Source organism: Macrotis lagotis, chromosome X (genome assembly GCF_037893015.1).
Source record: "Macrotis lagotis isolate mMagLag1 chromosome X, bilby.v1.9.chrom.fasta, whole genome shotgun sequence".
In the NCBI taxonomy this organism is placed as follows: domain Eukaryota; kingdom Metazoa; phylum Chordata; class Mammalia; order Peramelemorphia; family Peramelidae; genus Macrotis; species Macrotis lagotis.
This window is the reverse complement of record NC_133666.1, coordinates 191,366,111-191,393,824: the sequence shown is the minus strand read 5'-3', so window position 1 is coordinate 191,393,824 and position 27,714 is coordinate 191,366,111. Positions and strand designations below refer to the sequence as shown.

At 35.8% G+C, this 27,714-nt stretch overlaps 1 protein-coding gene and 1 long non-coding RNA gene across 10 annotated transcripts in view; one reads left to right on the top strand and one right to left on the bottom strand.

Moving 5' to 3' along the window:
• SLC24A2 (solute carrier family 24 member 2) overlaps positions 1-27,714 on the top strand; it is a 305,116-nt gene that overhangs the window by 194,368 nt on the left and 83,034 nt on the right. For 8 of the 9 annotated variants that reach the window (XR_012471199.1, XM_074199519.1, XM_074199518.1 and 5 more), the window contains exons 4-5: positions 3,973-4,023; positions 26,687-26,785. Coding sequence is in view for 8 of the 9 variants with exons in the window: in XM_074199519.1 (XP_074055620.1) it covers positions 3,973-4,023; positions 26,687-26,785 (150 nt within the window). In the remaining variant the exon portion in view is untranslated. The remainder of the gene's footprint in view (positions 1-3,972; positions 4,024-26,686; positions 26,786-27,714) is intronic. The other variant, XM_074199517.1, reaches the window with a different exon arrangement.
• On the bottom strand, positions 737-26,415 carry LOC141496941 (uncharacterized). Its single transcript, XR_012471205.1, has 4 exons — positions 26,249-26,415; positions 25,892-26,075; positions 22,617-22,656; positions 737-800 (listed from the first exon to the last, which is right to left on the bottom strand). It is a non-coding gene; the product is annotated as an uncharacterized LOC141496941 (long non-coding RNA).

The window sequence follows — 27,714 nt, the reverse complement described above, 5'->3', positions numbered from 1 at the left end:
TTAATATATGCCATGTTCTTATGCATATTTTGTTTTTTAAAGCTCTTTATGCCAAATTATTGAAAAAAATGTCAGTTTTGCTTTTTTTATTCCATATGCATCTCAGGGAATAACAAGAGGCAAATTAAAATTTATTGCTGGTCTAAAAACTGTATGGTTCTTAGCATGCTCTATGTCTTTTCCTTTCTTATGTTGCTCTTCTTGATAAAAATGGAAAGCAGACATCTAGAGAAAAGGGTCAATTTTTATATGTTTCTTTTTTCCTGGCTTATCATGGCTATTTACCAGATGGTCTGTAGCAAGATGGAGGGATAACCAGAGAAAATGACCACTGTACTCCTCAAACGTCAGGAATGTGAGGAAGGCCTCCAATATGTGTATGAACCTCCTGAGGAAAATTTCAGAAGAACACAAATGAGAATAATATGGGATGGGCAAGCATTGACCACTTGTAATCTACATCATTGGTGGGGACTACAAATTGATGAGAACACAGCTTTATCTGAGCATTTGAGCATATTCATCTGAGCATTTGAGAGAGTATCTCAAGAAAGAAAAATGAATGAATTGATACCAATTATGATCTTACTGGTTTTAATCATAGATATTGTACAATATATTTATCATTATGAAATAGGCATTATATATTTTTGAAGTTGCTTTCATTATCAAAGAACTCAAAACTTACATATATCACGTAATACATACTTTACAATATTCTATTAGACTTCTCAATTCTTCGTTGCTGAAATGAAATTTAGTTTCAACCCAGAGCACCTGTGTCCTCAGTAATATTGTTCCTGCAAAATACAATACTGATAAGAAAGCACACACTCAAAAAACAAAAACAAATTCAATTTCCAAACCACCATATCCTTAACTTTACTATTACATTAAAATAGCTTCAGGTGACACTGTTTTGCAAAAGTTATAATGATAAATTATTTGTTGTTCCCTCATGTCCCACTTTTCCTTGGCAAAAGATACTAGGATGATTTGTCATTTCCTTCTCCAGCTCATTTTACAGATGAGGAAACTGGGTGAAGTGATTTGTCCAGGGTAAGACAGTTAGTAGCCAAATTTGAACACAGATCTTCCTGACTTCACCACTCTATCCACTGCACCATTTAACTACTTGATAAATAGGTGCAATCAACCATATTCTTATCCCTCTTCATTAAGGTTGGGGAACCTTTTTTCTGTCACTTAGGTGGCAGATATTTATTGTATCATTCATGGACTATATTTGGTTAACAGGTTATAAAAGTGTGTTGAAGAAAGCAAAACTATTTCATTTGATTTAAAAAAAAAAAAGTTTCCCAGAACTGGTCTTTCATGAAGAGAAATGCATATGCATATGCATGTATATGTATATTGACATATAGACAAGTGAACATAAATGAACAGGGGCAGAGACATAGATAAAAGTATATGAATACATTAACATGGACATTGCATACATACTTGCATTTCTAATGAACAAATACATTGTGCTACCATGTGTGTAACATTCATGTACACAGTAGGGCACATATGTGGATACATGTAGGTGAATGTGTGTGTTATATGTATTTGTACATTTATGCATATATGTGTGTGCACACATGTATTTGTGTGAAAATATTTTATAATAACAAATATATTCCTCAAGACATAATGGATAAAAGGCCACCTCAACATCAGGATGACTGACAAGTCCTACCTTTAACACATACTAACTTTGTGCCCCTGGGCAAGTCATTTAACTTCTCAGTATTCTAGACAATTCACTAACATTTTAAGATTCAGAACACATATTGATCTAAATTGGTAGAGGAAGTTTGGGTGCACTGCACAGAAAATAGACCTTTACATATACACCTAAGTGTGTATTCATTTGTGTACAGATACACATATAGATGTGTATATTTACATATATGCAGAACTGACTATGTCACTTCCTATCAAATAAATTCAGAAGATAAAGTCAGGAAGACCTAGGTTCAAATCTGGTCTCAGGCACTTCTCCTAGTAGTGTGACCCTGGGCAAGTCACTTAATCCTGTTTTCCTTAGTTTCTCCTTCTGTAAAATGAGCTGGAGAAGGAAATGGCTCCAGTATCTCTGCAAAGAAAATCCAATATGAGATCATGAAGAGTTAGCTACAACCAAAATACAGCTCAACAACTGCACCTAGACAATCAGATATAAACTCAGCTGTTCATCCTTAAGCTCCTTTACCATCTGCTCCATACTATCTTTCTGGTCTCATATATCACGCTCTGCCATACTTTGAGAGGGAGTCAAACTCTCCTCTTTTTCCTCACATAAAGATACTCTACCTCCTTTCTTCTTGCCTATTCACTGGCTATCCTCCATGTGTGTAGTGTACTTCCTCTTCACCTCTGTCTCATAGAGTATCATTTTTCCTTTGAAATGCAACTCAAATACCCTTCTGCTAGAAGCTTTTCCCAGTCTCCCAAACTACTAATGCTCTCCTTCCTAAACTACCTAGTATTTAACACTTCATGTTTATTTGCCTTCATTCTCTATATATCTATCCTTTATGTCCTTATATATGTAAATATATGTGCATATATATGTAAATCCCTTGCAAGCAGGGATTTTTTTGCAATCTTGGAATTTATTTTCTAGTCATTATAGGCACCTAATAAATGTTTCTTGGTCACATTTATGTATACACACACACACACACACACACACACACACACGTATATATATATAGAGAGAGAGAGAGAGATAACCAGATCCCAACCTACCATGAGTTTTCAGACATTCTTCCTAGATATCCTTTCAGACAGAAAGGATAAAATGTTTTATTTTAGATTCCAGGTTGGAAAAGAGATTTACAGTTTTTTATCCTTTCCCATACCCAGCTTCCACCACTGGCATCCATCAATATATATGTGAAGAACTTCCCAGTCACTGGTTTCAATTGCAACCTGGGAGAGTGAACCAAGTTAGAAACCCTTGATTCACATTCTGGTCCCTTTACACAATAGCTGTTTAATTTGGGGCAAATCTCTTAACCCTCTGGGTCTCAACTTCCTCCTCTGCATGAGAAGGTTACATTTTGATCATTAAAATCCCTTCCAGGTCTAAGGATCCTTTCATGGTCAGCAGAGATAAAGGAGATGCTTCTTAATGTTCCTTCCCTTTTTCACAAGAGCAATGAGTGACTGTCATGTCTGATTGTTGCTGCTGTTTTACTTACCATTCTGAGTCTGGTTCAGACTTCCCAGGGAATTTTGCTTCTCTCTTGTGTCCAGAATACACTGTGTTTTTAACAGCTTCTCTCAATACTCTACCCATGTTCCATTTGTCTGTCTCTAATGCTCTATACATGCTTACTCTAATGAGATGAAAAGGGAGGAAAAATTCTAGAACAGATTTTTTATGTTAAATTAAACAATACGTTGTTTTCTATATAATCATCCTTAACCTCAGGAAGAAGATAAATCATTGTCATTTAGTGAGTTCATGTGACTGCTATTTAGTGTCAGGAGCCTTGTTTGTTCATTGGGTGTTTGGTCCAATATCTCAGCTTCAGACATACCCAGACACTGTCCTTCCACAAGCATCTTTCCCTTGGTGTCACCTCCAGAAAAAGTGACAGATCAGTTCTAATATAAAGCTATCTTTGAAAATTATCCTCACCTGTGCTTTCAGATATCCAAAGGACTTTGTCTTGGTGTGTAATCCATGACAGACATAAAGACAGAGGTATTTCCTGATTTCCTTTCTTCCAAATTGTCTATTATTTTTTAACCTGTGGGATTCTGTTTTTTTAAGCTATTTCTGGAAATAGGCAATGAAATCTGTCTGATATGTAGCTCCTGTTTGCCTATCCCTATAGAGTTAACATTGCTGAATTTGACAGTATAAAAATGCACCTGATTAAGAACATGTAAAAACAAGTTTCTTGAATTACTGCTCAGTTCCTTATCTTTGTGTCTTTTGCTATGATGTTGTAGAGCTTGGATCATATGGAAAACTAAAATATTATGACACAATGACTGAGGAAGGTAAGAATTATTTTAGAATTGTTTGCTCTGGCTTTTTTTTCATTTTGGAGTATCTGCTGCTCATCCATCTGTTTGTTATATTTATTTTCTCCTTGCATGACTTCAGTGCCATCGTGTGATATACTATGAACCTCTATTTGCATTTTTGTCTTGTTTTTGCCATTGTGTTTCTTTGGAAGTAGAAGCATGCAGTACCAATGGGTGACCATTTTATTCCACTTTAACAACCTAAGTTATTCACTATTGTCAAAGATTCCCAAAGAAATGTTATATGTGTTTAATATGAACATAGGTACATAGAATTTTTGTTCCATATGCCCTCAACCTCAGATGGCAATAAATATATCCATCCATGGATCCACAAACATGCTCCTTTTGGTGCAACCACTGAGGAGAGGAATATGAGATATATGTGTGCTTCGTGTATGCAGAGGGAGGAAGTCAACTCAGAAAAAAAATTTGCATGCCAACCTCCTTGCCAGACACTTCACCAGGTAGAGATATTTTTTTATTTGCTATTGTCATTGTCATTTAGTTTTTATTTACCACGGATGGGCCAGGCACTAATCCAGAGCACTACTTGGAGCACAGCATCAATTTCCTAAAATACATTCATTATTTACATCAATTTGGAGTTTAAGATAGCTTGCAAACCCTTACCTCTTCTCATAAAAAAGGAATTATTTGTGATTTTCAAACATTCGAGGTGGGATGGTATTCCCTAAGATTCATTTTAATTGAATATTGAAAAGTTGAAAAGAAATCAAAGATAGTCTAGTCAAAAAATCAATAAACCATTTAAATGACAGCATAAGAAAAAAAGAAATGTGATGCTAATCTTGCTTTGTTTCTGGTGTCCTTGATTGCTGTGGTTTTCAAGAGACCTCCCAACTATTTTGCATGCAAGATTCACATTCTATAGTAGTTGGGAAGAAGAAGCATATTTGCTATCTTCTAACATCTGTCCTTTTGGCTTTTCCATACCATGTTGGTGTGGTCACATTTAGAGCTCCTCAGTCCTTTTCTTGGTTTTGCCCTCATGCAATTTGGCACATGTCTAAATTATGTTTTCTAAAGCAGTAATCTGACATTAGGATACACACCTTGATAAAAACCCTAGTTAAAGTATCCTGATACCAATTCCAATAAATCTACCTCCTCTGGATTGTAAAGTTTGAGGTGAAAACTCCTTTAGAACCAAATAAGTGTCTTACAAATGGGGGGAAAGAAAGAGAACTTGGTGCAAGGCTAAGTATTTAGGACTGAGGAGACCTGGGTTTTAGCCCAATTTCTAATACCAGTATAACAACAACTTTGGACAGATTGCATCCCATCTCTAAGCCTCACTTTCATCTAGAAAATGAAAGGGTTGAGTGAGATGACTCCTCTACAATCCCTTTCATTTGCAATATTCTGTGAGCCAGGAAAGAAGAGGAATAGATATTCTAAAAGAAGGATTCTCTACCTGGTCTTTTTTTTCTTGCCTTCTTTTCAGACATTTGGGTCCTCCTTTTCTGGTGTCTCCCAAGCAAGGTTCACCTTTGTGGGATAACTTACCTTCCTCTCTCTCTTTTACATATCCTATTTTCTCTCTATCTTTTCTTAACTAACCCTCTGCCATCTGTTATGAACTTGGTAATACAAATTCTCTCACCAAAGTCTCATCCCCCTCATACTCTCCTTTCCTTCCTTCTTTGTAAATATTAACAGCTCCAACATTGGATTCAACCTACCTTCTGTTGTCTCCCTCTTCTATTTTTTCACTTCATAGACTAACTTTTTTTCCAAAAAAAAGGAAATAAAGTCTACAAATTAAGTTCAAGGATAAAAGGTAATGGCAAAAAGTAATCCATTTCTTATGACAGGGAGAATATCAAATTAAGACTAGAGTGAACTAGAGCTGGTCTTTGACAAAATTATGTATTTAATTCCTCTTTAACATGTTATCTCTAATGTTGTTTCTCTTATTTTTCTCTTGGAGGTCTGATATTCACACCTGGTATGTCCCACTCACCACTAAGGTGTTAGTTGCCATACAGATTAAAGTACTAATATTCCTTAAATCTTTTAATAGGCAATTATAAAAAAGATCAAAAAGCCTTCAAAAGCCAAAGAAAATAATACCACGTAGAGAGCTAACTTGTGATGTGATGTGTAACAAGAGCACAACATGATTTTAGAGCTTAGAATTACCAGTACAGTGCCCAACTTAAGCTTTCTCCTGACTCTTGAATTTCAGACTAATATCAGGCATGTATAGATAGTCATATTCTTCCTTTGCTCGAAAATCTTCCATGGTTCCCTATTACTTACCCATCAGTCAACAAGCAATTATGATTTGCCTACTATGTTCCAGCTCTGGGGATACAAAGATAGTTCCTGCTCTCCCAGACTAATGAAGGAAATAGCATGAAAACAACAATGTACAAACAAGATATATACAGGACAAATAAGAAATAATAGTTGGAAGGCATTCACATTAAGGAGAATTAGAAAGATTATCATAGAAGATGGAATTTTAACTGAGAGAAAAGGGAAAACAAAAAAGCAAAAAGCAGAGGCAAAATAGGAGACATTGGTTAAATCTGAAAGTCTGTATGTAAAAGTATATGAAGTGAAGAAACTAGTGAAGAAGTCTGGAGCTAGGTTTTCTTGTTTGAAGAGAAGCAAGGGGCCAATGTCCCTGGAACACAGAGTATGGGGTCTAGGGAGTTAAGAAGACTGGAAAGGGAGGAAGGGATTAGCCTATGAAGGGCTTTGCATGCCAAATGGGAGAATTTTCTGTTTTATTCTGGAGATGATAGGGAATCATTTAGTGAATAGGAGTGGGAGGATGGAAGGGCAAGATAACATCTCTGTACTTTAGGAAGATTAACTTGACAGGTGAGTGGCAAGTGGACTGCAATAAAGAATGACTGGAGGCAGCAAAACCAACCAAGAGGTAACCAAATAAAGTTCTTGCTCTTTTTAATGGCATACAATACCCTCCTCATGTTCTAAAAAATTTTTCCATGTTCTACAAAATTGGTTTTTTTCCATGATTAAAAAATTATTATGTGAGTAATTTATAATAAGCTTCAGAATTATTTTCCCCAACTTGGAAGTGTAGATAGGCAGTCTCTGAGTAGTCTCTGAAATAGAGGAGCTCATTTTACTCTTAAAAGTAAAGGTCCCGGAGCGGCTAGGTGGTGCAGTGGATAGAGCATCGGCCCTGGAGTCAGTAGTACCTGAGTTCAATCTGGCCTCAGACACTTAATAATTACTTAGCTGTGTGGTCTTGGGCAAGCCACTTAACCACATTTGCCTTGCAAAAACCTAAAAAAAAAAAAAATAAAGGTTCCATATTATCTATTTCTTTCCTTTTGACACTATATTGCCATGTTCCCTTGTTCTCCTGATATGCATTATGGATACAGCATAGTGTGATGGGAAGAATACTGTATTAGAAGTCAGAAAACTTGGATTCAACACCACTTATCTCTACCAACTCCCGTTGATGTCAGCTAGAAATTTATAGCTATGTGTATCTTGCAATTGCAGTTGTTCTTCTTAGCAATTCCCTAGGAAGGGAGTGAGCCCAAAAAACTAACTGCTTTCTTTTCCATGGGTGCCTATATAAAATCCAAGGATGTATACCAGAACAGAACCTTTTAAGTAATATATGTAAAGAAAGTTTAGAGAGAGACATGTAAAGTGATTTCATCACACAAAATGAAGTCATCTTTCCTAATGTAATTAATTATCCTCTCATTTATCAGTTTTGAAAATAGGGATCAGTTTATCTTAAAGCAGGCACATCTGTGACTGATGTCTGCACATAATCTTTCAATTAAATGGCAGGGCTGCTACTACTGTGCAGACTATACAATTTCCAACCCAGCATTCCCTGCCCTTACTCAGAGACAATTGGTATCATTCCAAAAATCTGTAGAGACAGCAAGGTAACTTCCCAACTTCCAATTATCAGAGCAGTGCCCCAGTGTGCTCAGAGAAGATTTCCAACATTGCACTGTTTCATTCCTTTATAATTTAGCTCATTCAATACAATTCACCATACCAAGAGGATTCTTCTCTTCTGTTAACCTGAACAGATGTCCACTTAGCAACCAACTACAAATATAACTGAACTGTTTTCATCAAATCCACTGGTCACTATCCATATACTACTGTATTATAGATGAAGACTTTCAACAATTCTCTGTGGGGCTGAATCTGAGGGAGACAGTAAATTACAAGTTTATCTGGATGTTTAACTAAACTGTAGGCACAGTGGATAGAGTTTTGACTTCAAAGTCAAAAACCTGTTTTTCAGACATATTAGCAGTTTGACCCTGAGAGAACTGTAACCTCTTAGGCCTCTAGGTCAGAGGTGTCAAATACAAGGCATCCTATGGGCTACATGAAGTCCACTACACTCCCAGTGCAGCTGAATCAGATTAAAATAGAAATATTTAACAAAATAAAATCATAATAAAGTATAGAAAATATATGATTTTTAAGTCAATATACAGCAGTTGATACCCTTATGTATAATTTTATGACCCTCTTTTCTATTTGATTTTGACATCATTGCTCTAGGACAGGCGATTATAACTTTTTTGGACCATTTGGCAATCTAGTGAAACCAATGGACTCCTCAAAATGATGTTTTCATTTTTGTTTTGTTTAGCATGGCAATGGGGATAAGTGACTTCCCAAGGTCATACGGCTAGCAAGTATCAAGTATCTGAGACCATAGTTGCACTCATGTCTTCTAAACTCTAAAGCTAGACCTCTATCCACTTCCCCACCTAGAGGCCCTCTTAAATAGTGTTTTTAAAATTCAGGAAATAAAATACAGAGGAGTTTCAAGTAAAAGTTATTTTGAAATAGTTATTCAAATATTTTTATAAACAAATTATAGAACCCAGGTTAAGAACCCCTGCTCTAAAGACTGTAAGTTTCAATGAAGGTGCCACCCTCCTCACCTAAGATTTCTCTATTATTGTTCCAAAGGAATCTTGGATCCATGCCCTCCATTGGCTAAAATATCTAATTAAAGGTAATTCCTTCAGTTTTGTCAGTACCGAGTTCAAAAAACACAATTGCAAACTATTGCCTTACCATTATCAGTCTCAGGGATATCTTTTAGTAAGAATCCCACCTAATCTTTTGAATTGCCTCATTGCAAGGAGGGAAGGAAGGAAAGAAGGAAGAGCCACTTTATTCAGAAGCTGCTAAATTGACAGCAGGTTGCAAAGGATTGGGATTTTTCCTTGGAGTCTTCTGAAAATGTGAAATTATTCTTACCAATCAAACTGGGAAAATATCATTATATTTCATATATTTCTTCCTATAAATCTTTCGTTAAGGACATGAGGGAGGAATTTGGGAAGGGAAGAAAGTGGGAATCTAATCTAATGTGGGGTTGACATTTTTAATTAAGCTCAGTAAATTTTACTTCTAGCTGATGAAGTTCTGGTTAAATCTAAAAATAATTGAAACCTGCCATCTAAACCCTAATACATAGTTGAAGAGTCTAGACATGCATTGAAATGCCAGCACACAATCAATGATTGTCTCCATCTTCAAAAATACAGAAACCAGACTGGTACCAAAATTTTTATAACCCCATATTTTCAGATAAGATGTTAACATTAGTCTAATGCTAAGGGCAGGAAGCCTTACTCTGTTAATATATTCAACTAACCTGCAATACCCCAAGGAAAACTACTAGCTCATACTAAGAGGAAGATAACTTTTAAATGGCCTTCCAACTTTGTCCTATGATTCTTTGATTTTATTAGTATAGCATCCAATAAGGACAATCTGTTTTGGTAGAGAGAGGATGGTTAAGAAGTCAAATCAAATGAGATGAACTTGAGTCCTGGTTCTTATTTTTGCTAGCCATGGGACCATGGACTTAAAATTTGATTTAAACTTTCTTCTCTATGAAATGAGGAAAATAAAACTTCTATTCCTTACCTCACAGGGTTATTGTTGCGAGGTTCAAATGAAATGTTTTATAAAAGGTACATTATTCATTTTAAAGCATGTATAAAGGTAACATATGGTTAATCCAATTAAATATAACAATTATTCAGCATATTGCCATATGTGAGACTCTCAGGATGCAAAGACCAATAAAAGAAAAGGAAAAAGAAAAGATTTGGGCAGCTAGGTGATAGTGTCAGGAAGACACTTACTGTAATTATTTTAGGCTAGGCAAGTCACTTCACTTCTATTTCTATTTTCTTCATTTCTAAAATGGGGATAAAATTATCTCACAAGTTATTGTCAGGATAAAATAAGATAATATTTATAAAACACTTTGCAAAACTTAAGGCTCTATAGAAACACAAGCTATTATTGTTAATGTCATTATTATTATTATTATGTACACAAATAAGCATATTATGGATAACTGAAAAGGGAGAGATTATTAATGACTAAGAGAATCAGTTTTCCAGAGTTAGTATCTAAGTTAAGCCTTGAAAGAAGGCAAGGATTCTAAGAGATATGGATGAGGAGAGTAAGTATTTCAAGCATGGGGAATGATGTGAAAATGCATGAAAGTGAAAGATGGAATATGAATTTTTGGTGAATGACCATTAGTCCAGTTTTACTGGAAAATAATTGATGAAGAAAGGCAGTATGAAATAAGACCAGAAAGATATGTGGAAGGCAGTGTACAAAAGACCGTAAATGCCAGACTACAGAATTTATATAGGAAATAAGAACCTAGTGAGACTTTTTGGTTTGAATTTATTTAACAAGTGAAAAGTATGTATCAGACTTCTTCCTTAAGCAGATTATTTTGGCAGCTGCCTTGCTAGATTAATTGAAAAGAGAAGCCACTGAAAGCAGGAAGTATAATTAAGAAACTATTGAAATGCAAGGGAGGGGAGATGAGAACCTGTACCAGTGTGGTAGTCATGGGAGTGGAGAAGAGATCAATAGTAGAGATCTTCTGAAAGTAGAAAAGGGGCACATTGCATACAATTGGATTTGAGGGTGGAAGATGAGATAAGACTTGACCTTGACTCCAAGGCTACAGACCTGGGAAACTAGAATGTGGTCCCCTTACACAGAAGTAGAGGGAATTTGTTTTAAAAAGGTTTAAGGAGAGAGATAAATTCTGTTTTTGACATGGTAAGTGTGAAATGCCTACAGTACATCTAAGAGGAGCTGAACAATAAGTAGGTGCCTCTCTTCCAAAATTATCTTCTTTTTAGTTGACATATATTTTACATATTTCCATACATGCTTTTTACCCCTTGAGAATGTAAGCTTCTTGAGGGCAAGTATGATTTCATACACACATACACACACACACACACACACACACATACACACACACATACATATATATAATATATATATAATATATATATAATATATATAATATATATATAAAATCTTCATATCCCCTCATATGGTGTCTGATACTATAGAAGATGCTTAATAAATTATTTGTTGATTGAATGACAGATAATTGGAATATGAGAGAGAGATTAGATTCAGATATATACAGATCTAGGAGTCATATAAGTAGAGATAATTTTTTTTACCATGGAAGCTAATGACATCTACAAGACAGTACATATAAAGGAGAGAAAAGGACCCTGGGGAAGTAAATGAATTTGACAAAAGAGGTGGTCAACAAATGATGAGTAGGTAAAATAAGAAAAGATGAGGATTCCCAAAAGAGTAAAACTTCCAGACAGACTCAGTGATAAACAGTGAAATGCTGCAAAGAAACCAAGGGGGGAAAAAAGACTGAGAAACAGTTATAAGGTTAGCAGTCAAAAGATTCTTGGTAACCTTTACTGATGACTTAGTGGAGAGTCATTTCAATCAAGTTCCTGGGTTGGAAGCCAGAATGTAAGAGACTGGAGAGCAATGGGTACAAATGATTCTTCCTAACACTTTGGCAGCACTTTGGAATAGAGAAAAACAGAGTCTGTGAACGTTTTTTAAGGATAATTAGGCCTATGTATGTATTAGGTAAAAAGGCACTAGATGAGAGAATGGAGGTAAGAAGGGTGAGAGAGAACAAAAAAGAGCAGAAAGAGAAAAAAGAGAAGAGGGAAGAAGGAAAATAAGAAGAAGAAGGGAGAGCTATTGGGACAAACTCCTGAAGGAGACAGGAGAGAAAGGGACTGAGGAGTTGGATTTGACAAGGAAAAAGGCCACCTCTTCTTCAGACATAGGAGTGAAAAAAGAATGACAAGAAATAAAGGATGTTCCAGGCATAGAGAATAAAGGGCTTACAGTAGATGGCCTCTATTTTTTCAGCAAAGTAGGGGGAAAGGATATCTGCTGGGGGAGAAGGAAGTGAAGAAGGCAGTAGGGATCTGAGAAGAGAAAGTTTTGGTAACAGTTAAGGAGAATGGAATAGTTAGTTAAGGAAGAATAAATTGGTATTATGGTCCAATAATTACCCAGGTAAGATTAGATAACATGGAACCAGTAATGTGACTTCTTTTTTTTTTTTAGTTTTTGCAAGGCAATGGGGTTAAGTGGCTTGCCCAAAGCCACACAGCTAGGTAATTATTATGTGTCTAAGGACGAATTTGAATTCAGGTACTCCTGACTCCAGGGCTGGCGCTCTATCCACTGCACCACCTAGCCACCCCTTAATGTGACTTCTTGAAACAATATTATACAAAGAAGCTAAATAGGGGGTGGGGAGGGGGATCAGTTCCCAGGATCAGAGAAGTGGCAAGGTGAGACAAGTAGATGGATAAAAGCTGAAAGCTGAAATACTATGCCTGATAGAACTAGAACACAATAAAGTCAAAATTGTGAGAAGAGGAATGTGAAACAGAGACTAAAGATGAGGTGAGAAATACTGTGGTGAGGATGAGAAATAACATTAGGAGGTTCACAGTAGAGCATATCTTTTAGAACTATAAGGTTGTTGTGGTTCAGTCACTTTTTAGGCATGTACAAATCTTTGTGATCCCATTTGGGGGTTTTTGACAAAAATACTGGAATGCTTTGCCATTTCCTTCTCCAGGTCATTTTATAAATAAGAAAACTGAAACAAACAGGATTAAGTGACTTGCCCAGGCTCATATAGCTAGCAAATATCTGAGGTTAGATTTGAACTCAAGAAGATGAGTCTTCCTGACTCAAGGCCTGTACTATATCCTCTGCAACTCCTAGCTGCCCATTAGAATCTATCTATACCATACCCTTCATTTTAATTGGTGGGGGAAACTGTAACGGAAAAGTTAAATGACTGAGTTTAGATATAAAATAAGTTACCTGATTCAAAATTGACCACTATATCCACTGTGCCAAACTGTGTTCTTTGTAAGATAGAGGTGAAAGGATAGGAGATTATTATCATATAGGGCAGTTTCTGAGTTCAGTATCAAGAAGATGACACCATTATATCTAGTGATATCTAGAGTATGACCTTCACTTCGGGTGGAGGAGATAAAGAAAAAGGTAGTATACAAGAATTGAAGAGTTTGTTAATAGATAGCCTAGTGTGTATAAGAAGATATTAATGTTTATATTTATTTCTTTGCAAAATAGCAGAGAGGCCAAATAGAATAGGATTAAGAGAAAAGACTTGTACTTGAGGATTCATTGGTTATCTTGGCAATAACTTTGTTGGTCAATGTTGGGATCAAAAAATGAATTGTAAAGTCTCAAGAGATATAGATCGACAGCTAGATAGATGGATAATAGATGGATAAATAGATGAATTAGATGGCAGAAGACAAAATGAATTTAAAAGATGATACATGATAAATTAAATGGGTGATAGATGGATGAATATCTTGGAAAGATAGGTGATAAAGCATTTTAAATCATTAATTATACATAGCAGTTAGGTGCTGGGGAAACAAATAAAATGAAACAAGATATTCCCTTCCTCCAAGGAGCCTACACATTCTAAAATGGTAAAATAACACATAAATAGGGGAGCTAGGAGGGTGGCTAGGTGGCACAGTGGATAGAGCACCAGCCCTGGAGTCAGGAGTACCTGGGTTCAAATCCGGTCTCAGACACTTAATAATTACCTAGCTGTGTGGCCTTGGGCAACCCACTTAACCCCATTTGCCTTGCAAAAACCTTAAAAAAAGAGAGGAGCTAGAATAAGAAACAGAATGAATACATTGGTAGGTAGGGATATTGCTCAGTGAATAGAGCATTCTGGATCTGGAGTAAGGAAAACCTGAGTTCAAATTTGATCCCAGACTAGTTGTGTGACTCCGGGAAAATCACAAACTCTGTTTGCCTTAATCCTCTAGAGAAGGAAATGGCAAATCACTCCAAAGAAATCCCATAGAAAGCATCAGTATGCTATGGTACACCAGGTCACAGAGTTGGACCCGACTAAATGATTGAAAAACAATATGAGTGCAGTGGCATGGTATAGAGATGGCCAGGAAATGATATGAAGATTTGGTTTGAAACAAAATGAAGCAAAATCCCACCCATCAGAAGTCAGCTTCCCAAAGGCAGAATCTAAGGATCCTAAGGGGAGAAGGTAGTGTCCTGGTTTGTGCTGGTGGCCAGGAATTAAAGTGGAGGCCTTTTCCTGGCAAGATAAAGTAAAAGTTCACCTAACGGAGCCCAAGTTGGTTTCAAGGTCAAGGGAGGATATAAAAATGATAGAGTAAAAGTGGCATAATTTGGAACAAGTGACCAGGAAGTATAGACAACCAAAACTTTCTAGGAGATTATCTGGGAAAGCATAAAGAGATACACAGTCAAGTAAAAGTGCTATAAACATGTTTATAGAAAGGAAGGAATCAATAGAGTAGAAGACTTTGGTGATAAGAGAAAGCAAGGAAAAATGATTTATAGGTCAATTCCTGGAGGAGCTAGAAAGAGATGGAATTCAGGAACCAAGAGGGAAATTGGAAAGCTTGACCTTAGCAAGGTCAAAGCCCACTTCTCTATTGACTCCATTTTTACACCATATTTTATCTTCAAATTCAGCTTTCTCCTGTGCTTCAACTATAAAAGCTCCTTCTACCTGCTCTATTAACTGAGAAGGTTCATATGAGTATACAAAGCCCACTTCTCAATAGAAACTGGATCAAAGGAAGAGAGAACAGAGAAGGACTAAGAGGGGTTTGTAAATGTAGAGGAGTGAGAAGAAGGAATTTATAGTGGTTGACCTCTATTTTTAACAGGGGGGAAAGGTTCTTATAAAGAGTTTAATCTGTGTCCTGCACTTGCGATACAAAGAAACACAAAAGTATTCCCTGTTCTCAAAAAGTTCACGTGCTAATGGGGATGACAATATTATATACATATATACATGTATACATATACATATATATATACATCCCAGATATATACAGAATAAATGAGAAGTAGTCTGAGAGGGAAGACACTTAACATTTAGGAGGACCTGAATATGGGAGAAGCAGTATCATGTTCAAGGAATTACAAGTAGGTCAATGTTTTGAATTCTAGAATGCTCAGAGGGGAATAAAGTGTAAGAAAAATATAGACCAAGAAAGACTAGAAAGATAGGAATGAGTCAGGTTAATAAGAGTTTTCAATGCCAGAGAAATTTCCATATGTTCCTAGAGGTAACAGGAAGTGGTGCCAAGGTCAGATCTGTACTTTAGGAAGATCACTTTGGTAACTTAAGTGAAAGATGGATTGTAGTGGGGAGAAATTTGAGACAGAAAAATAAGCCATTGCAATATTCCTGGTAAGAGGTGATGAAGGCAACATATACTAAAGATGTTGTGAAGGGAGAAATGACATCCTATATGTGGAATGAGTGAGAGTTGAGTCAAGAATGATCCTGAGTTCTTGAACCTGTGCTCTCAAAAGTCATAGAGAAAAGCTTGGAAAAGGGAGGGTTTGAGGGGAAAGATAATGAGTTGTTTTAGATATGTTGAATTTGAGATACCTATGGGACATTCAGTCCAAGATGTCCAATTAATGATGCATGACTATAAATCAGAAAAGAGATGAGGGTTGAATATATAGATCTGGACATATATATATATATATACATATATATATATATATATCTTCATAGAGATGATAATTGAACAAAAGGGAACTATTGAAATCACCCAGTAAGATAATATAGAGTCAAAAAGAGAAGATAGTCTAGAACAAAGTCTTTTTAAGTTTTTTGCTGAGAGAGAGAGAGAGAGAGAGAGAGAGAGAGAGAGAGAGAGAGAGAGGAAAAAATATATATATATCAGGTATGAGAAGAAAGAGTATATGGTTTTGTTTTTCTATTACTATGGAAAGTTATAGGATAGGATATGGGGGGCAGGGTAAAACCTTGCTCTTGCTTTGATAAATTGTTTTGGAATATTTATTTATCTCAGATATCTATGAAATTCAAGAGGGTGGGGAAAGAAGGTAGGTGGTACAAGTTAAGGTAGGGTATGTGACAATGATCAACACAAATTTTTCTGAATCAGACTAGAAAATAAAATAAATAGGGGCAGCTAGGTGGTACAATGGATAGAGTACCAGCCCTGGAGTCAGGAGGACCTGAATTCAAATCTGATCTCAGACACTTAATTACCTACCTGTGTGTGACCTTGGGTGAGTCATTTAACCCATTGCCTTGCCAAAAAAAGGGGGAAAAGAAAATAAAATGAATATGTGTTCTTTTTATCTTTTTCCTGTATTATTAGTTATTTGTACCTGTGGTACATGGCATCAGAAAGACCAGAACAGATTATTTTTAAATTGATAATTTGAGTGAACATAATGGCCATCAATTAATAAACAGTATTCTTCCAATGGTGTTATATGTCTGCAAGTTATGAACTATTTGAATTTTCAGAGATTTAAAAGTTAGGATTACCCAAAAGATGATGGAGAGGCTCATGATTGGCAAAAGTAGGTTGCAATACATCTCCCATGAAGAAAGTATGAGTTGGTATAAGTGATATCAACAGAAAGATATGTGAACTGAAAAACAGGTGGGCTACTTATGTGGTAAGAACAAGAGATAACATATACCCAAGATAGAGAGAAAAAGAGATATAGAGACATATAATAAAGAAAGGTAGATGGGTGGAAAGAGGAGGGAGGATAGATAGATAAACAAAAGAGGGATAGATAGAAAGGAATGGGGCGAGACTGAGACAGATATAGGGAGACATATCTTGGATGATAAATAAAATATTCATTAAATGCTATTTACCAAACTCTGTACTAAATACAAATACAAGCCAAAAATAATAATAGTTTCTACACTTAAGGAACTTGTATTCTAATAGAGAAAGAAAACATTAAAAAAGAGAGCTGGAAACCAAGGGGAATGGGGCAATATTCAAGGGGACAAGATGGAAAAGTCCAAAGAATCCAGAGTTGAGATAAGAGAGAATAGAGCATGGGCCCTTCAGAAAATAGTTGGTCCCAGGCAGCAACTCATCAATTGAAGGACCAGCTGCAGGAATGAAGGAATCTTCAGGGTGAGAAGGAATTAGAAGATGTATCTGTATCAAAATCACAGATCCACTTAAATATTCAAGTATCTCTACTCTGAATCTTCATATAACAAATGCCACTTCTGAAATTCAATATATTGTTAAACCCTAGATTTCTAGAAAGAGGGGCTGAAGAAATATAAACCCTGTAAAGGTTGTTTTAAGCTACCTATTATCACATTAAAATTTTTTTAATTGATAAAAAAATAATAAAGCATTTGAGGAAGGAAAATTATATTGAATAAAGTTCTTTTCAAGTTTTCCTATTAAAATTGCCCACTCCCACTCCCTACTTCCTTCCCCTCAATCCAAAAATAAATAAAAATATAACTGTAAGTCTTGCTGACCAAGTTTTATCCCAGAGATTCCTGGGTCTTCCACCCCATGCTCTCTGTCAATCAGTGTTTCTTAGTGCATGAAATATACTGGGGCAGCAGGTAGCTAATCTGATTGTCAACTTAAGAGTTCCTTTTGTAATACAGCCTGTTATAGGTTCAATGGTGAAGAAGTGAGGGAATTTTCAGAGGTTATTTTAATTAATTAACAGCAGGGCAGAAGTCAAATCCATTTCCTTTGAGAGAAAAGGCTATCAAAAGATTATTATGTGCTGCAGTTTGGGGCAGTCTGTTTTATGTCAAAGTGATTTGTTCTAGGATCCTGATTCTTATTTGTTCCTGCAATCCCTGCATTTTCCATCTCTGGCTTTATACTTTGAATTTCCCCACTAGGACAAGGGCTCTTAGCCTTTTTTGTGTATGTAATATACCCCTTAGGCAGTCTGATAAAGCCTATAAACCCCCTCCTCAGAATAATGTTATTATTCACTATATTCGTAATTAAAAGAAATGTGAAATTTCAGCTAGAGGCTAAGATGTCAGGTTTTCCCCATTGGCCCCCCACACCTATCAGAGCTCTGTGGATCTCTGGTTAAGTAGTCTCTCTAAAACAGCACTCTCCCAACCACAAATCCCTTAGTCCTCTGAGGACTGATGATTATATATTTCTTACTAAAATATAGCAGATTAAAATGTTCCAAGTTGTGATATGATCTTCATTATATTAGACTTTTTCAAAAGGAGGTTGTTGTTATTTTCAGTTGTGTCTGATTCTTCATGACCTCCATTTGGGGTTTCTTGGAAAAGATACTGGAGTGCTTTACCAGTTCCTTCTCATTTTACAGATAAGGAAACTGAGGCACACAGATTTGAATGACTTAGCCAGAGTCATATAGCTAGTATGGGTCTGAGTTTAGATTTGAACTCAGGGAGATGTGGAAATGAGACCTAGCACTCTATCTGCTGTACCATGTAGTTACCTTCTCAAAAGGTTATTTATCTTAAAATATTTTTAATTCCTCATCCTTCCCAAAAGTACCTAAAAATCACCTTGTCACAGGATTTGTACCTCAAAGTAATATAGAGAGCATCTAATTCAATCCTTAGTTTACAGATGAAAAGAACTGAGGTTCATTGAGGTAATTAAACTTTTCCACTGTTACACTGATAGTATTAAGTTACAGAACAATGATTCCAACCCAGGTTTCCTGACCCCAAGTCCCATGCTTCTTTCCATTACACTATACTGAACCAGATAAGAACTCAGAATCATGACCTAAAAAGGACATGTAAGTTAGTCCTCTGCTTCCAAGTGGCAATACAACAATTAAATAGCTCTCTCTTGTCTTGAGAGAAGAATTTTCATGTATCATTAAGCTTCAGTGATTAACCAACTCTCATCATAGGACAGTCTTCCCCAAAAGAATCTGACCTGAAATCCATCCTGTTAAATGAGCTCCTCTTCTCTTAATCTGCCTCACTGGAAGTAATGAACAGTTACTCACCATCTTCCAAATTTAGGATTATGAATCTTGAGCTTAAAAACACATATAGCAGGTTGTCATTTCCTAAAACTTAGAACCACCCTTTTTATGGACTCTCATAGATTCTTCTGGGGAAGCTAAGTGGTGCAATGGATAGAGCACTGGGTTTAGAATCAGGAAGATTCATCTTCTTAAATTCAAATCTAGCCTCAGATATCATTAGCTTTGTGAATCTGAAAAAGGACAGGTTTGAATGACATAATGTCCGAGGTTCTGGACAGAGCCTTAACAGGTCAAGCATTCTAAGATTCCATGCCATGAGTTTGTCTTGTGGGTGTAGCCATTTGGAACTGGCCTAGGTCAAGTTAGAGCACAAGAGAAACCACACGTCCTGCTGGTTATAGGATTTAAATAAGTATGGTCTCAAGGAATTTTAGATCTGTTCAAGATTAAATTCACCACCTAATTCTGTCCCCTGACCCATCACCTTCAGCTCCTTAGTTTTTTCCATCTTGGTATAAGCTAAGGAATCACATACAAAAATTGGGGTGTTAGTGAAGAGAAGAGGGGAGCTCAGGATTGGGAGCCAGGGAGGGACTATATCTTGTTTGTGAATCACTATTCTAACACACCCAAGTGTATTTTCATAATCTCCTGCCCTGTTTCTATAATCAGCTCTATGCTACCTATCCAGCAATGCTGATCTTACATTCCCCTGGCATTTAAGCAAATCATGTGAGTGAGACTGGGAACAGACTTGTAAATTTCAGAAGTCAATTCTGGGACTTTCTTCTCTGTAAAGGGTGTGACTGAGTGAAACTGGCTTCCAGAATGTAAAGGAACAAAAGAATAATGCTACTGAGGATCCCAATATAACCCATCTTCCTCTCCTGAACCTTGGCACTGACCATCAACAAGCTCTTCTAACAATCTACAAAGGATACCTCATTTCTTCTTGAGAGTCAGAAATCATTCGAATAACCATAGATCACTCTAATGGTCTAGGAAAACTGTCAGGTCTGGTTGATTAGTTCAGTCATTTGCTAGACTACTAATGATCACCTTCAGTCAAGGAGTAAGAAAAACATATTTGAAGGTACCTTCTATTAAAACTTCTGTTAAGCATGTTTTTAAGGTTTTACAAAGTTTTAACAGTTTTAAACAGTATGTGACTAGTTAATTTTCTGCATATTTTGTCATGTTATATTTCATTTTCTGGAGGTAGAGTTAGATTATTATTTTATACTTTACTACAAAGAGAAGAGAAGCTTTCAGTGAGCTTAATTTCAATTACTGGAAAAATTTGGAAAATGTTTTTAAAGAAATGATTTCTTCTCATTTCTTCTTTTGACAGAAGTCTTAAATTGGTAGATTGGGAGATGCTATTTAGATGTTTTTAAAGTACCTAGATTTTAGTTCAGTATTTGATGTTATTCTTAAGGAAAAGATAGAGAGATGTGCACTAGGCAACAGAATTATTAGATAGCTTTGGAATTAGCTGAGTGACCAAATCTAATCAATCAATCATTTATTAAATACCTATGAGTAATTGTTTATAATTCCTGAAAGTCTGCAAGGTCCTATGTTTGATTCAGTTTTAACATTTTTACCATTGGATTTCCCTGATCATTAAAAATAGAAGGAAAAAATATGGTATACAATTGGTAAAAAAAAATCTTAACTGTGAACTGTTCAAACAATAAACTGAAAATCACAATGAGAAATGGACCCCAAAAATGCCTACTATAATACTTTTAATCCAGGTTTCAACAATGTAAACTAATTTCTACAAGAAGACCAAAAAAGTACATAAATTTCTGAATTGCTTGCCAAACAGCAAGAAATAGTTACCCAAAGCAAAACCAAATTAAATTATAAACCCATTTGTAAAAATCTTATGAAGAATGATTGACAATTATGAGCACTATTATCTCATAAAGCAGAAAAAGGCAGTGGAGGATAAAATGAGTTTAAAGAAAGTTTGGCAGGATATCCCACTAAGCAAAGTAATTCTGAGGCATTCAAAATTGTATGCAAAAATAAAAGTGGAAGAAGAATAATAAACAAGAAAAATGGGAAAATGTATAAAACAACAAACCTTAATAAACTTATTTTGTTCATCAAATATGCTTATACCCTGTCACAGTCGCAAATGTGCTAATATAGGAGATGAAAATAGCACTAAATAGAATAAAGAAGAGTAAGACAGTTAGAATGTACCAAGTATAATAAGGAAATTCATGTTGTGATGGACTTGTGAGAATAATCTACAAGGAACCTGAAGGAGAGAAATTTATCAAAGTCATGAGGGAAAAAGTCTCAGACTTCATTAAGATTGAAATAAATAATGGAGAGACATCAAAAATAACCAAACTAAATGTTTGGTCTTCAATCTATAAAAGTCATTATGAAGGAGTTTTGTGAGAATAATAAGGCTTCAAGTAATATTCTACAATGGACCTTGTCTTTATCAGTTTACAATTAACTGAAAGATGTAGTGAATATAAAATCCTATTGCGTGTATTATTTGTTAATTATTTTAAAAAGCATTTGTTTCAATAGACAAATCTTTAATATTTATAAGACCCTTTTACAAGGTGTCTCTCATCATACTTAAAGATTATTCAAAATTCCTTGGAAGATATAATAGAAATAATACTGCTAAATAGTCTTTTGATAATATACATCAGGTGAGTCATAAAACAGGTAATTGTAAACTCACCAAAAGTATTTATTTTAGCTCAATAATGTTCTTCTGAAAATTGGAAGATTTACCTTTGAAGATTAGTATGGTTCTCAACCTGTCTCTGACTGAAAAATTGATTATACTGTCCCTCTTCCCCCCATCTCAGGGTAAGAAGTTTATCATTACTGCAAACATTATTTAATTATGTCCCTTTGGGATCTCTTCTTCTGACTCTTTGAGCTTCTTTTTTCCAACATGACCCAATAGTCTTCTCATCCTAAAGAAACACTTCACCCCTGCAGGCCTATCTTCTGATTAGTCGATCTAGGAACCTCCTTGTTAAGGAAAATTCCCAGGCCAGCCATGTCCATGTGTTCATTCCTCTCTGAACTCTCCTTCATTCTACCTCTTACTTGCTCCCCTTCTATCTTACCCCTCACTTTTAAGCTTCCTTTTTATGTATTAGCTTCCCTTATTAAAATACAAGTTCCTTTAGGTAGAGATGAACTTTGTTTCTTATTGTGTTTGTGTTCCTGTAACTCCAGACAATACCGATACATAATAGGCACTTAATATTTTTTTCTTAAAAAGCAGCTAGGTGATTTAGTATATAGAGTGATAGGGTTAGGAAGACCTGAGTTCAAATCCAGCCTCAGATACTTACTGTGTGACTCTAGAAAGTCTCTCAGCCTCAGTTTCCTCATCTGTAAAATAAGGATAAGTATAGCACCTTGTTATGAGGATCAAATGACATAACATGGAAAGAACACTGCAAATCTTAAAGTCCTATATAAAGACTAGCTATTATTTTTAACTTGATTATACAGGATATAATACTGCAGTGCCAGTTAATTCTGCTGATTATCTTCAAAGCCTAGACAGAACAAATCCTTCTTCCTCATTGGGAAGATGGGGCCCAATGTCTCTAACCAGGCTACCCATTTTACTACATAACAAGTTCAGAATTGGATCCATAGTGGGTTTTCTATATCCATAACATCCTCAATGTTGAACATTTAGATAGAATTTTAAAACAATAGCTTTGTCCTAATATCCCTCATTTGCAGCACTGAGTATCTCATTTTCCAGAATATTTGATAAATCACTGCTACTAACCTAAAAAGACTGAAGGCTCACAAATCTAGTCATTTCTTAGATCCAGCCTCCAGGAATTTATCACCTGATAAAGATAAATGACTCTTAAATCTAGTCATAATCAACTCTCTCCAACCCTTTCTCATTACAAACCCCACAAATTATCTACATCTTACTGTTTTCACCTCTCTCAAAAATATCTATACAATCTGGAAAAATTATTCAGATCTCCCGTAATTGCCATGTCTCCATCACCTCCTTCCAAGAATGAGTCTGAAGGACCAAGGGCTGAAAATGTATGAAGATGTTTTGCTTTTTAATGTTATGAAGGTGAAACATTTTTAATAGAACTTTGGAAAAGATGCTACATAAACTATATTTTTAGAATATATGGGTTTATGTTTTTGTTTTTGTTCCTTATATTAAACTTCTCCAGTAATTCTTAGACTGGATCATTAACTGATCTCATAATTCTTTTTAAATTGTTTTAGTGAAGAAAGTTGAACTAGAAAATTTGAGATCCTGACACCAAAGGTTTGAAAATGAGCAGCATTTCTGCTAATTTTTCATTAGATGAATGGGAAAAACATTCCTGAAATTATGATTGCTTTGGTTTCCTTGTTGCCTAAGGCAAGAAAGGAAATTGATCTACTATTGGAAATTGGTCTCAAAATTGTACCCAGAATTCTCATTGCTCTTACAGGAGAATATCTTTCTGACCTAGACGTCCTTATTATCTTACATACTAAATACAGAAGTAGAGAAGCATAATATCTTATTTAAATTCAATCAAGAATTACATCTTTTTTAGGCAAAGATACAGGAGTGGTTTGTCCTTTCTTTCTCCAATTTATTTTACAGATGAGGAACTAAGTGATTTACCGGGTTACATCATAGTTAGAAAGTGAGGCCAGATTTTGACTCAGTTGCTAACTGCCTTCAAGACTGCCATTCTCTCCATTGCACCACCTGACTGCCCTATTGATTTTTATAAAGTACTGTAAATACGGTAGAGATCAAGCATGGATCTCTAAGGTAGGCTACCTATAAAGGAATGAAGTAGTGCATGGTTAAGAATCAGATCAAATGAAAAGCAAGTAATCTGTTTTTCTAGAGAGAAAGTCTACACCAGCAAACTTGTTATGAGTAAAAAAAAATTTTAATAATACTACAGGTCTCAATGTATTCTAATCCTATGCCTGAATGACCAAGATAGGTCTTACCCAGAATAGAGAGGTATGGCTTAAATAGCAATTCCTCTGAAAAAGATGTGGGGATTTTTACTGAACAGCAAGCTCATCTTAGTGAACACCATGATATGACAGTTAAGAAAGCAGATGCAGTCTAAACATAGCATCCAAGAATAAGAATATATTAGTCCTGCTGCTATATTCTGCCCTAATCAGGCAAAATCTGGCATACTGTATTCAGTTTTAGGTTCAGTTTTAGGTGTATTCAGAAGAGGGCAAGCAGAATAGTCTAATCAAGTCAAACATTTATTAAGCACCTACTATGTGTAAGGTAGAGAAATTTCAGTTCATATCATAGGATCAGTTAAAGAAAATGTGGATATTTAGCCTCAAAAAAGAGAAGCCTTGAATGGGGGAAGAGGGAAGGGAGGTACTATGTTACTGGCTTCAAATATATGGAATAAAGACAAGATTTATTCTGGTTGGTCCTAAAGGAGCAAAGCTTGACAAAATGTGTAAAAGTTGCCTAAAGGCAAGTTTAGGCTTAATATAAATATCCAGTTCTCTAAGCAACATTAGATTTGGAATTTTAACAACTGTCTTAGGCCCTACTCTTATTGAAATCTATAACTATTCTGCCTTATCTGTTTTTTCCTCCTCTATCCTCTTTCCTCTCTTTCAATTCTATCTCTTTCCTTCTCTTTCAATTCATAATTTATTAATCAATCAACAATTCTTCACTGAGTGCCTATTATGTGCCAGGTATTGTGGATACAAGTATAAATACACTAAATAATTCCTACTTGCAATGAAAACTAATGTATACAGAACTCCTACTAGGCTTCACAAGATCATACAAATTAAATGACACTGTCCCTGCTCTCATGAAGGATATGGTATGCAACTAGCTGTGATATGAAATAGGATATAGTTCATTTGAGAGAGAGACGTAAATAAAGGGTAGCCTAAAACGATGAGGGAAAGGCTCTTTACTGACTTAAAGAGGGATCAGGGGAGACTTCATGGAAAAGGTGGTATTTAAAGGAGAAAATGAGTGGAGGAGGATATGTCAGCTAGTGAGAATATAAACAGGCAAAGAAATGGTGAAAAATTAGGTGGACAGTATATGGAGAAAGAGGGTAGACTGAAATATGCATGACATGGAAGGGAAGAAAAGGAAGTCAGCATGAAGCTGCCTAAGGTCTTGAGTTTTAGGATAAAAAGTTTGGTATTTTCAGGTAGGCAATAAAGAACAGAAGCACTTTGAATAGAGGAATGTCAAGATCAGATCTGGGCTTCAAGAAGATTGGTTCATTTCTGAACTGACTATTCATGCCTAGACTGCATCTTCTTTCTTCTGCCACATTAAGTCCCTTCTTTCCTTTATAATGAATCTCAGATACCATCTTCTACATGAAACTCTTCCTGATCCTCCAACTTCTAGCTCCCTCTGTCCCATACTATTTGAACTTTTCCTGATTCTCCCAACTTCTAGCTCCCTCTGTCCCATACTATTTGTAGTTAACTTTTTAGGATGAAAATAAAAATCAAACAATTCTAGGCTTATATTTGTCCATTTTTTTTGTTTGATATTTATACATTGAATGTGGCACAAACAGAAATTACAGGACTAAGTCCATATCCATGATCATACCTCTTTTTCAAACTGAATTTTCATAAGCATTTATTCTTAGCAATTTCCCAAGATAGCTCATCACTGTTCCACATCTCTTGCTGGCTCCAGGTGAATGATTTCATTGCCTCCCTCACCAAATCCAACTTCCTTCCTAGACATTAACATTCAGCCCTGCATTGCAGGAGTTTCAGCCTTCTCAATCCTATGGGGAAAACATGTATCCTTTTTGAGTTGGAAGCTTTATTGTAAGCTTCTGCTTCATTTAGAAACTCAGACTTATTAAATTAAATATTTAAATATTTAATATTAAATTCATTTATATGGTCATGTTTGAAAGGAAAAGCTCAAATCAAAGAACTAGAATGCTTGACTTACCTTCCTGTCCTTTGTTGATTGCCCCTCTAATAACACAGTTCAATTCCAGGGAAGCTGTTTCTGTGATCCAGCTGTCTTCAATCAGGCCTCAGACACTATATTTAAAATAAGGGTTAGGGGAGCAATAACAGATGCTTGATGCTTTGGCTGGTTCCTAAGAACCTTAATAAAATAGGTCTTTTATTTATGTTGCTAACAGTCTGAGAAAATTGGGTAAAGCATCCATGAGGAAAGCAAGGACAGAAAGCAGGTTATTTGCTTATCTTAACATGGTCTTCTACGTAGGGGCAAGAAAGAGCCAGCCCTGATGGACTACACAATAAAGCTGCAAGGAAGCCAACTCTACTATCAGATCCTTTGCAATGATCCTCTTCATCCTTCTTATACTCTTTCTCTCTCACATCCTTTCTTTTCCACCTCCTTTCTCTCTTTCTTTAGGACGCTTCAGAGAAAAGGCTTCAATACTTCACAAGATTGCCAAGAAGAAGTGCCAGGTGGATGATAATGAAAGGCATAATGGGACTGCCAACCATATGGGTGAGTGCAAGAGAACAAACACACTGACTTGTATTTCTCAGAATTCTACTTAAATATTGAATGTAGCCCCCAATGTGCAGCAGTGGATATCCAGAACTTTACAAATGTCAAAACTAAGCCTAGGGATATAAGTTTCCATCTGTCTTTGTGTGAACATGGGGTAGAAGAGTCAAAACATGTCCAAAATGTCCTCCCAGTAACTCAGGGGGGATGCCTAAGGAATCCTGGTAGGAGCCTAAAATGAAATTTCAATTCAATTTCATACACCAAGCAGATTCTCTGGCCTGGAATGCTCCCCTTCCTCATTTATGCCTCTTGGCTTCCCTGGCTTCTTCTAATCCTACCTTCAACAGGAGGCCTTTCCCCATCCCCTCCTTACTTCTTATGCCTTCTCTCTTTTAATTATCACCTATTTTTCCTTATATATGGCTTGCTTGTAAAAGTTATCTACAATATTTACAAATTTTACAGTATTTATGTATTTTATTTGTAAATATATAGTTTTCAAAATTACAAAATTCACCATATTTACAAAAATCTTTTGCTTATGGTCTCCCCATTAGATTGAGAGCTCCTTGAGGGCAGTCTTTTGACTGTTTGCATCCTCTAGTCCAGTTCAGTTCCTGGAGTATAGCAGATACTTAATACATGTTTATTGATTGACTGCTTTATTAAATATCTACATTGTGGAAGGAACTGTGCAAAGCACTAAGAATACAGAGATAAAAAACTTAACCCTGTCCTTAGAAAGCTTCTTATTGAGGAGAAACTATGTATTTAGATGCATCAAAGCAAAATATCTTCAAAATAAATTTAAAGTAATGTGTGGAAGGGACACATTAGACTCTTAGTTTCTAACAGCTAACCAAAGACCACCCTGTTTCAAGAAGTCTACATAAGGATAGTTTTTCTCCTGTAGAAATGTATTC